Source organism: Microcebus murinus, chromosome 12 (assembly GCF_040939455.1).
Source record: "Microcebus murinus isolate Inina chromosome 12, M.murinus_Inina_mat1.0, whole genome shotgun sequence".
NCBI lineage: Eukaryota > Metazoa > Chordata > Mammalia > Primates > Cheirogaleidae > Microcebus > Microcebus murinus.
The window spans coordinates 36,697,668-36,710,251 of NC_134115.1; the positions used below are offsets into that span (position 1 = coordinate 36,697,668).

The following is a 12,584-nucleotide window of genomic DNA, read 5'->3' on the forward strand; positions in this document are numbered from 1 at the left end:
ATAATGTGCTTTTTTTCTTGCATTTCCCCGTGAATAATATTTCCATGTGCCTAAATTGTGAATAAATTGAGAATGCCTTATAAATATATTTATGCAATGCTTAATCCCATATTTTATGTGTATGTTAACACACAGAGGAAGGAGACTGAATATTTTAAAAATATATTCATTTCAAGTCCTTTGTGCATTCCATTTTTGTTCAAAATTTATGAAGAAATCCCAAATGTCCCATTTCTCAACGCACTACAATTTATTTTTAACTCTATTGAGTATACATTTTAAAATAAATTACTATGTATCTTGTAAGAGAAAAGTTGCATAGTTACTGAGATCTTTGTCAATTACTCCCTTATTTAAAAAAAAAAAATTATTTATGGGCATCATGTTTTAATGTAGGGAATGGTTTAAGTGTCTTTAATACCAACTTAAATTTTTATTATTATCAAATGTCCTTGTATGTTTACACTTCTGAACTATTTCCAAGATTTAGACCTGTTCTCTTACAACAATATGCCACACATTACAAGCTAGTGTTATAATTTCTAGTTTGAAAATCTTATTTAATATCCAGTATTAATCACAAGCCTACCAACGACCAGACACCATAGTTGGCACTGGAGATAGAAAAATATCAAAAACAATTTCATCTACTGCTCTCATGGGCCTTATAGACTAGTGAAAGCAAAAACTATCTATATAGTTACAGATATTAAAGATTATCAATGCAAAACTTGATACCATTTGATGAAGGTGCTTTGTGTAAAAATAATTAATTTTCCCTGGATGTGTTTACATGACTTTCATTAGGAATTATCTACTGACCAGAGATCATGATTTGAAATGTTCAGTATTATAATTTAATTTCTGTTACAATATTTTGTCAAGAAGCCATTGTCCCTAGCAAGCATGACATCAAACTCCTCTTTAATGAAAAATTAACTTCATCTAAATTTTAAAAAGAAAGTGCACCAAAAATGCACATATACATCATTTTCTACATGAAGTAGGAAAAACATTCCTCAAAAATAAATACATTATTTTTATATTTAAATATTTGTTTAAAACATAATTTAAAATTTATCATTTGTATTAATAAATTATAGTACAGATTTCAAAGTTCATCATTAAAATTAGGTTTCTTATACATTTGAACCCCATATCACCCTGTACAATTCTGTAGGATTGTGGAAATAAGTAAAATTAAACTGTTTTGAATTTAGTAGTTGCTATATTTCTTTTAACAAGAAATGGCCTTTAATCTGCCAAATTGTGAATTAGGCCATGAAGTAGAATAAAAGCTCAGGTAAAAATGAAGTGAGTTTTATAATTTGGGGCACTTTGGTGATCTTGGTATCCCCTAAAAATCAAGCTATTCTCTTCATATTGTAAGTTATATGCATGAGATAGTGTATGCTTCTTCCACACCTTCTCTGTGTAGCTTATTGCTGTTTTTTCCCCTGAAGAATGAACAAATTTCTAAATGATAAGACTCCTCACAAACACTCAAAAAAGAATCTCTGATTTATGTTTCATCATGTTCAATGCACTGAGCTTTCTTGAATAAAGGAAATCAATATCTTCGATAGGTCTATCTGCAATACCAACCTGTTTGGGTATGCTTCTTTCGGAGTACTGTAGTACTTCACACTAAGATACTGGAGCAAATGTCTCATTCGAGTTCATGCTACTTGTAAAACACAGATGCAAGGTGTAGTGGACAACTTCATCTGCCACTCAGTATCCATTCCCCTTCTTCTTGGTAACAGGCACTGAATCCCTTTGGGAAAACACTGTTCTCTCTCATTCTAAGCCATGGGATTGGATGGAACCAACAGAGGTAGACTCTGATTGGCTTTAATTAATTAGCCTATATTATACACCTGTCCACACAGATCAGCTCAGGGATAAACATGTAACTTAGTTAGAGCCAATCGGATAAGAAGCTTATGGGAGAGACAAGCTTTCACACATCCTCTAGACTTGGCCCTATTAGGACGTGAGGCTCCCTCTTAACCCTAAGGGAAAACAGCCTGAAGATGAAGCTGACAGATGGGTACTAGAAACACTGTTTGAGCCCCGGCACATGTAGAAACAAAAGTCAGTTGCTTGAACCCCCAACTTTCCTTTCCAAAAAAGCCATTTGGAATTACTTGCAAGATGTAGCTCATCTTGCAAGATGAGGAAGCCATATCTCAGTGATTATGGCACCTTATATCAGAGCAAAGCAAGCAACTAACAAACCGAAGATAGAACAGATACATTCTTCTCCCAGAGAAACAGAACAATGGACCTAATACCTCAAATCTCTGATTGCTGACTTTCTTTCCTTTTTTGTTCCAGACAATTTTAGGTCTTGGGTCTCCTGTAGCTTGGCAAATGAAAGAAGCAACTCCGCCAGAAACCCCTGTCTGATCAACGGGAGTTCGTGTAAACCTTGGAGGTGCTGAAATTTAAAAGAAAAAAAAACACAATTAAATGGAAACTTGAAATACAGACTGTTTATTACCCCACTTCCCTGCTTTCCCCACCATCCTCAACCCCATTCCCACCAATAAATACATACATACACAGAAAAATGTACTAAGATTAAAAAATTAGGAAAACACCTTTTACTTTTGAGGGTGGAAGGAAGTAATTTTCTGGTCAAGTTAACTGTTAGTGCTTTTATTGCTGAAATCTGTATTAAGGTAGAGATCCAATAACATCCGAAAAGCAACATCACACATTAATTTTTATTACCAGTATAAAAAAATCCAATTTGTCCTCTGTAACAAAATGAGCTCATCAATCAAAGTGAGTAAAATTTTAGCTCTTTGCTTTGATGCCACTATCAGGACACTGCCAGAAAGCAGCACTGCCACCGCTGAGCTATTAAAATTAGTGACATTTAAGAGAAATGCTAGGAAATTTTAAAGAGACAAGAAATATAGCCCTGAATTAGAAGGTTTGGCAAGAAATAGAAAGAGGGGAAAAATGGTAAAGTGACTCTTTAACCCAGATATTGTGGGCTGCCTCACTTGAAACTTAACACCACAATTTGCATAAAAGAAGATGAGTCTAGAAGCCTCCAAAGTCATAGCAAAGAAAAAGATTTCTTTAAAGAAAGCAATAGACTTAAAGATTACTAGGGCTAGAAGGATAGAAACTGTCCTCTATCTCCTTTAAATGTGCCTAATATTCACTCCCCTCCCCATTAAAAACTTATTTTCCATCTTGTATTTCATGATCTAGAAATCTATCATACAAGAATGATATAAAATGTAGATGAGTTATTTATTCACAAAGATATTCATCATATCATTTGTTTAGAAAAAAATTGTAAGTAGCCTAAACCTTAAATAATACAGGAATTGATGGTGAAATAAACTATGGCAGAATGATGTTTTTATCATATGACACGAGAAATACCTATGATTCGATGATAAGCCACAAAAGCATAATACAGAATTATAGCTGAGGGATAGAAGATAAAGGAAAATGTACATGTGCACATACACACACAAATTGGACAAAGATTATTAAAACACTAATGTTGGTATTTTAATTATTTTTCCTACTTCTTTACATCTGTCTTGCAACCTTGAGTTTTCACAATTAACGTTACAGTAAGAAATTTTTTAAAACCCCAAAACATTTTACTTTTTCATTTCATTTCCCATTTTCTGATCCCTGTTACACATTTTCTCTTCACTCTTACTCTTTTTCAATTATGGTCCTTTAAAAATGGTTTTAGGTGATCAAAGATAAAATTGATTTTGAGATCAGTCTTTAGATTCTGAGGAAGGAAAAAATAATAACAAAGTTCATCCTCGCTTGCTCCTCTCCACTATTTTCTCTGCACTGTTTTCATATCCCCACATGATCCTCCTGTTGCGTGATGATGTGTTCTGATGCTCAGTTGGGTTTTTCTGGAGTCAGGGAAGCTGGATTCCCATCTCAACTCCACCGTGATATATATGGATGATCTTGCAAGAAAAAAAAAATCACCTAACTTTTTTGCTTCTTAATGTTAAAAATATTAAATAAATTATTTTGTAGAAATCCCTTCCAGTTTTAAGGTTTTCTAGCTTAATATGTTATTTCCACAAGGAGGGACGTTTAGGAAAGGCATCTTTGCAATGCTGGTCCTGGGGAGTGAGTTTCCACCTCATCAGCAAATTCAACTTGGTGATAGTGGAATTGGTGGGAATACAGGAGCCTGTTTATGTTCACAAATACTAGGAAAGAAAACAGGCTCTAATAACGCTGCAAGATATCACATTCTGCAGCACCTCTGGGCCGCAGTACAAACTAGATGATTACCAAAAGCTGTGGGAAGTACTTAAAACAATTTGAAACTGACTAACAGCAAGAGGAATAAAAAAGAACCCCACATTCATGTCACTTTTCTGAAAACAATCAAACAAAAATATTACAAGTTTTTATATTTCCCTTTTGGCTGTTTCAAACAATGCAAATTGATAATAGCTACTTGCTTGTCAGCATCTAATATAGAAGTTACAATTATGCAATTAAAATTTTTAGGAAATTTTCCTGGTAAAACGAAATGCATGACATTGCTATATTAAATGGTATAATACTGTCCTTTTTAAGTACCTTCCTTTTATTTTCCATAGTCAAAAAATTGTCAACCATAAATGAAAATCCATTACAACAACCCAGCTTCCCACTGAAGTTCTGTTTTGAAATTTCTTGCAATAATGTGTGGAGGGAGTAAACGGCTGTTGTATAAAATGAGTGCATATTAATCAGAAATTAAATGAAACTAAAGGTGGGATGCCACTTTCCCTGCACTGGGATTGGATTTTTTTTAAGGGATAACATCCCATTTCCCATCCCAAAGAATAAGGTAAAGGTGGAGATTCTGACAATCTGCAAATGATCAATGGCTGCTTGGACAAGTGCTTCCTATGTCCTGGTGCCACTTAAGGGCCTAGGTAAGTGCTTCTGGAAATAATTGGTGGGAAAGGACACTAAGTCAAATTAATATTAAACATAAAATCTTCATTCTAAAAAAAGCAGTGAAGGTAAATTTCCATATACTTGGAGAAGAGGTGTGAGTGCCAGTCTAATGTTTTCCAGCTATGTTTCTCATTGATTTTCTGGTCATACATTGACACTTTCACACTAATATTGACAAGTATCAATATATAAGAATCTGCCAAAGACATGACCACTGGATGCTACCACAGGATTTTATTTCTGAAGACCAAGTCAAGTAATGGAATTAACCTATTGAAAGACACTGGCCTTCACAGACAAGAAAATCATGACTTTCTTTTATGTAATCTGATACCAATTTTCCTATATTCACCCACAAAATCCAAACCACAGAAAGGATAAATGTCATCATTCTATGATACCAAGTAAGATTCTAAATAATACAATAAAATCCTTCCAGTAAGCATGTGTGTTGCATAAATAATCATCTTTGCTGGTCAAATTTCTCAGAGTCATGCTGTCAATGCTAGGCAGCCAGCCAAAGGAAAGATATGATGTAGAGAAAAGATTAAACTTAATAACAACTCCAACAAATGCTCAAAGCAAGTAAAAATCTTTATTCTCAGCAGTGTATAACAATACACAGCACCTACTTCCCCTTCTCTATATCTCAGCTTAATAAAAGGAACTAGATGAATCCTCTGCCTTCTTTTGTCATAGACACTGCCCAAATTTAAAAATCATGCTCTGAAGATGGGGAAAAAGGGAAGAGAATTCAAGTAAAGCATAAAACAAAGATGTCTACCAAAAAGTCACGATATAGGACACACTCGGATCTGAATAGTGAATATTTCCGCCTTTATTTCATGAGATACAACCATTAATGTTATACTTGGTCTAAGAAAAAAAAGAAATATCAAGAGCGTAAAGACGGGGAGAAGAGCATTAGAACTTTCCACCTACCAGTATTTAGAGAGGTATCCTCTCATTATTATAGCTAACTGCCATTGCTTCCTACCTGAAGCTGCAACACTGTGCTCTGCAAAATGCATTTCTGCACAAGCTGGTTTTGACAAGTGAGGAGTATGATCTTTTATTAAACTAATGCCAAGCACTGCAGAGGTCAAATTACTGTTCGACCCAGAAAGTCTATTTTCTAAATGGAAAGTAGGGAAGCTACACCTGAATAAACCGCAGAACAGAGGCATGGTTGATATTCTAGAATGTGTCTGCCAGGCTCCCTTGCTGTTTTTAAAGACTGTGCATTCTCAGGATGCACTCACAGAGCAGACAGTAGCTCCAGGAAGTTAGTAGATTATTATTTTCTACTCAGCACAAGAGAAGCCACAGGGTGAGGATTGATTTTTGTTTTTAAGAAGTTAGATTGTTTCTTAAAGTATAACAAATGCACAGTAACTTTATGTGTAATGGTTATAATATTTTGATGCATATCGTGTTTCAAGTTGCTAGGCTCGCTGAAGACAAGGTGATAAGCTGAATGTGCACTTGTGGCTATTATATTTAGAGAGGACCAACCAAACCCAGCAAAACTGCCTTTGACTGTCCTTAACAAACAGCTGTACTGAGGATGAAACTCTCCTGTTAGTATACTACATTAAGTAGAGCTAACGGAGGAGAGCCACTGAAGTCCAGTAGTAACAGCTGTAGAATTTATGAGAAATTCGTAAAGGTTAGGAAGACAACTCAGGTTTGAAGTAAATTGATTGAGTGAGAATCACTAAAATCACTAAAAACAGATTTATAGAAAGGGTCACATGCTACGAAAGTGAAGAGAAAAAATGAGGGTGCCATTTGTCTAATTTAATTCTAATTAATAAGCTGTTTCTGTGGACATCAAGAAAATGTGTTGCATGGTGAACAAAACTAACAGCATGTAACTAATTGGCTTTGTTTCTTTCAGCTGATTAACATTTCCTTAAATAGAGAGCTTTGTTTTTAAAGGGATATTTGTCATAATGATGAACTTAAAATCGTGGAAGGGGAAGGTTAATAATGCTATTAAATAAGACCAAGGGAGAGAATGAGGCAATGTTCCATAAGAATATACAGGTAGCAATCCTAGCACTCTGAGACTGAGGAAGGAGGATTGCTTAAGGTCAGGAGTTCGAGATCAGCCTGAACAAGAGTGAAACCCTGTCTCTACTAAAAATAGAAAAACTTAGCCAGCAACTAAAAATAGAAACAAAAAATTAGCCAGGCATGATGGCGTGCACCTGCAGTCCTAGCCACTCAGGAGGCTGAGGCAGGAGGATTGCTTGAGGTCAGGAGTTTGAGGTTGCTGTGAGCTAGGCTGATGCCACAGCACTCTAGCCCAGGCAACAGAGTGAGACTCTGTCTCAAATTAAAAAAAAATAAAAAATAAAAAATGCAGGTAGTCTTGTCTTTAGGAATCTGCTTCCTCCTGAAAAGATCTATAGAATTTACCAGAACGTCAAATGAGCTCATCTCTAATCTTTCTCCCTCCCTAAGTGTCAGGGTGAGGCTCTGAAGGAAAGCCCAAGAACAGGGCACCTCTGGAGTTCAGCGGGAAATGCAGAGCCCAGCAGGCAAGTTAAGGGTGTTTCTAAGGGGAATGGCCTGGTCTAAAGGTTTGTGGGTAAGGAGCTGTCACAGGGCTTTACATTCTGTGCAGCCACAGCACATCCTGCTGCAGTTGCCCCAAACATGGAGAGCATCCAGAATCTGCGTGGATGATGGGTTTTTGGTTATCACTAGCTCATTTTTCACAGGGTAGGGAGTAGTGAGGACAATGCCTGAGACACCAATACAACTGCACGGACACATGATAGAAGAGGGAGGTACCAAAGTTGATGACATAAAACTGCTAAGGAGGGCCAAAATCATGGTACAGATATAGTCTGCAGTGCTTTCCATAGCAGATGCTCTATATAAACCAGGGCCTCTATATAAACCATCTGCCTTATCACACCGGATCTGAATAGGGTCACCTCTTGACATCCACAGGCAAGACAGATCTTCAACAGACTTGTTATTGAATTATTTATGGTAGTTTCTTTTTCATACAACTCACAAAACAACCTTTTAGCCTTAAAATTTGATTTAAGGACCATTATACTTCAGAATGAAATAAAGAAATAACTACTCTTTAGTGAGTCCCATGCACTAAACTGTTTTATATAGCTAACATCCAATGTTTTCCAACAGTCCTCCATGATGCTACCATTACCCCTATTTTAAAGATTTATAGAAAGCTTTACAATAATATAGATACTTAGAAGGAAGGAAAGAGGAATAAAGAGGAAAAGAAAGCAAGGAAGGCTCACTGAGGTTTAGAGCAAGTCATGGGCTTTTAATCTACTTGTGAAGCCCTGCTATTTTCCCTGGGCCAAATCTGAAGATGGAAAGTTACAAAGACACTGCACAGATATGTTGTATCTCAATTTATTGTATATTTTGAAATCTGTTTTATTTAACTACAAAATGTATACTGATTATTTTATCAACCATTCGTTAAGCACTTTGTGCTATATTACAAGCAATTATTTTTCACTAGTTAAGCGAAAAAAATTCACCTAGAATATGCTGCCTATAGAATTTCTTCTCCTAAAGCATAACATCTTCCCAGGAGCCAACTGAAATCAGAGATAAATCAACTGATTATGATGCCTGGCCAACAGATAAAAATCAATGGCACAAAATTTATAAACCAATCACCTAAGTTCTAAGTTTAGTGTGGTAGATTACTTTAGTATTATTCTCCTTACACATTTGATTTGCTCATGATGGAAAAAGACAAATACCCCAATAAAATTCTTGAATGTTGATTTATCCTTTTCCTCTTCAAGACACTTCAACAACATATTTCTATGAATGGCTACACCGTTAGCTTTCTTTAGGCCTCAACTCTTAATTCTTCGAGAATGACTACTAAAAGCCTTCTCCACTGGATAGAGTCTATGCCTCTGTATAGCTATCAATATTTAAGTTCACAAAAGATTGATAAGTATACTGACGGACAGGAATAAAGGAGGAAAGGAAGAAAAGACAGAATGAAGAGATTTGATTTAATGAAAAGGTATCTCCCACTTGGAACTTTTTCCCAATGTCAGGTCCTTATTTCCAATTGCTTGAAAGACTACCTTCCAGCATCTCAAAATTGTTAGGTTGAAAACCTACTACGCGCCATCTGCTTCTCTTACCAACTGCCCACTTCTGTTTGTGACTCTCTTCCTACCAAACACGCAGCCTTGTAACATTCTTTTCTGACTTCTCCTGTGCCCCACTACCAATTATTAAGTCCTGTTGATCTATCACTAATATTTCTTACACCTCTTTTTCATACTTAATAACAATGGCCATGATCCTCTTTCAAAGCTGAACATTAGACTCATTTGGGAACCCTAAAAATGTAAAACTAGACCCAACTCCAGATCAACTAAAATAGAAAATTAGTTGATGGGGTTGGGTAACTAATTTCCAGAAGATTCCAACATTCAATTAAGATGGAGAATTACTGAATTTCATGATATCTGTAGCCTCCCGGCTATTCACCCTCACGTCTGGTATTTATCTCTACAATCAATATTACACATTAATGTGGATCTTTCTGTTTTATCCCTTTTGATTTTTTGGGATTTTTTTGTTGTTGTTGTTAAATGCATCTATGATTATAGCTCTTTTCCACTCAAAAAATAAATAGACTTTAATAGCTTGCGGCTGTAGAATAAAACCAAAAATTGTGCTTGGCCTTTAATATCTTTCAGAGCTGCTGCCAACCTATTTTCCCAAATATATTTCCAGTATTTCCTATCAAGAATCTAAAATTCCACCATCTCAATGCCTTGGTACATGCTGTTCCTTTATACAAAAGGCCTTCTTCCCCACTATTCAATTTACAAAATTTACCTGTTTTTCAATCCCACATTAAATCTCTTGAAGCCTTCTTTGATCCTCTGATCTGGATGAAATCCACCATCCTTTTAACTCCTCTGTCATACTTTCTGTATCTCTTATGAGACACAACAGTCTATATTTCATACATTTCTATATTTTATGCACATGTGTTTTACCCCCCTTCCCATTAATATAACCTTGAGAAAAGCATTTCTGACCTGGTCATCTCTAAAGTCTTATAACTCCTAACCATACACAAACACAGGTGCTCAATGCATACATGAGCTTGATAAAAGGCTCTCCAAGGTGTTATCCCCAAATCCTTGACACTTCTGAGTGTTTAGGATGAACAATTTTGTACATGCGATTATTGTGCCTCTATTTGAGTTACATTTGCTTATATACCTCGATAAATTAGCTGTGAAATTCAAATTCTATAAAATACACTTTGCCACTGCAAAGCACTGATACGACATAGTGGGAGACTAATAGATCCATATCAGGCCCTAAGCTGGCAAAATGTAGCATAGCCAAATAACAAATTCATGCATCCTTTCATAGGACTTGAGTTCAGATATGTATAATATAATACAATGGATTTCATCTTTTTTACAAATACCATTCAACCTCATGATTATCACAGAGCTCTCCTCCTCTCTATCACCTTTTGTGTTTTTATTTTTAAGGAAAATGATTTTATTATCCCAATTACATACATTTATTGTACACTAGAAAATATAAATAAATTAAAATATAAATATAAATAAATTAAAAGAAGATATTCAGAATATTCTAATGGTTATCACCTTGATGAATAACTGTTAAGAATTTTCTGTCCATTTAACATATAAGATTTTTTACCAAAAAGAGGTTATACTGTATTATTATTTCATATATTGTGAATATCTTTTATCTCTACAAACATTTAAATTCAACATTCTTATATAATAAGGAGTACAGACATATTTTAACTTACTGTTAAATATTTAGGTTATTTCTGATGTTTAAAGCAGAACAAGGCTTCAAAATCATTCTTGTATTATAATTATACCCTTGTACATATGTCGTTCCTATATATAATTTATTCTTATATACAAAAAATGGAATAAAAACTGTATATTTTAAGGGTTTTCATATATTTTAATAAATTTTACTTCTAAAATAATGTTTATATTCATAGCAGCAACATATCAGAGTGTCCGATTACCTGGACCAGTGCTAAAGCTAAAAATTATCACTTTATCATCAGCCAAATTTCTGTCTGTTATTTAAGATAATGGATGGCAAACATTTAGCACAATGTCTGGCATATAATAACCAACCAGTGAACATTCATACACCATCAGCACAGCTGACCCACCTTACAACTCTAGCACCATCCCAATCCCTCCATTCCAATTACCACCATAGGACTTCCCTGATAGTTGCCTTCAACATCTCTGATCTCACCTGGGGTTATTTCACATTCCAAAAGAACACACAAACACAGATTTTGCTATTCACACATAGGTATACATATTACAACAGGACAATTCACATGCATGCAGACAATAGCATTAGTAAGAGCAGCAAAGTGACAATGGTATGTTCCACTGTTTCATGGCAACTTGTCCTATTTCAAGGTATATATCTGGGTCATAAACACTTATTTTACAGCAGTGAAAATTGCACAGTCTCACAACCATAACTTTTTATTAATATACAGCCATGAGATATTATGACCAAAACAAACAATCCCTACATTCACTGCACCTAGGCAATAAAACTTCTCTCAACTACTGACATGCTTAGTAAGACTGGCCATCTGTTTTAGTGTAAGACACTCACAGTAACCACTGGTTTTGTGACATAAATTTCAAGAAGGCATGTAAGTGGTCTTGAATCACTCTTAGATACAATCTGTGAAGTCATTCTTACCATTCCTTATGCCAGAGTCATGTGTTCTTAATGAAAACATGTTATCAGCAACCATTTAGACATTTACTCAACATTTTCCACTTTAAGCCTCTGGGTTTGCTTACTACCTATTTATACATTCAAAATACACAGACTGTGTATCCATTTCATTCAATACAGTGATAAAGGCTTTTGCACTGAAACAGAAGAAAACTCATGTGTTCCACACAATCTCCCGGGTTCACTCAGCAGAGATGTAGGCAAATGACATAATATTTATTGGCTTTTTTCATATTTCCTCTAAATGGTAATATATTCACAGGGCTATTTAACACAGACACTTCATTTGACAAAAAAAGAAACTCTACTGACCCTTTAGCATCGTTTTGTACAGTTAGTTTCCAAAGCAGATTCATTTACATCATTCACTGCTAATTTACTCATTAATCATAATTTATCACATCAGATGTGCTGATCATCATTAAAAATAATCATTTATTCTTCATTCTAACCTGCTGCTTATCATGTACCTGCAAATTGGATCACACAGGAAAGGTAATTGGCTTATTTGAAAAGGAACATGATGAGAGCAGATATAATTGAAGTGGCAAAGAAAAGGCAGAAAAAAAGGCAAAATACCATATTTTCCAATTTTATGGTACCAACTCCAGAATATCGATCCTGCTACTCCTCCTGTAAACAATTTCCAGTGTATCAACTGCATGAATTTTGTTTTACTTTTTAAGAGGAATTAGAGTGATGTTCTGTTACTGGCTTCAGCTGAGACACCAGTAGCAAATCAGTTCCAAAAGAGATTGACTGGTGTCAGCATCTGAGCTGAAAGGCTTTCAGCCAATATGAATTGCTAAAAC

General features: G+C 35.2%; 1 protein-coding gene across 42 annotated transcripts in view; it reads right to left on the reverse strand.

The window, feature by feature from the left end:
• The window catches only part of PTPRD (protein tyrosine phosphatase receptor type D), a 2,082,753-nt gene that overhangs the window by 294,776 nt on the left and 1,775,393 nt on the right, over window positions 1–12,584 (reverse strand). For all 42 annotated transcript variants that reach the window (XM_076008727.1, XM_076008702.1, XM_076008696.1 and 39 more), the window contains one exon: window positions 2,298–2,443. In XM_076008727.1, the coding sequence (XP_075864842.1) occupies window positions 2,298–2,443 (146 nt within the window). The remainder of the gene's footprint in view (window positions 1–2,297; window positions 2,444–12,584) is intronic.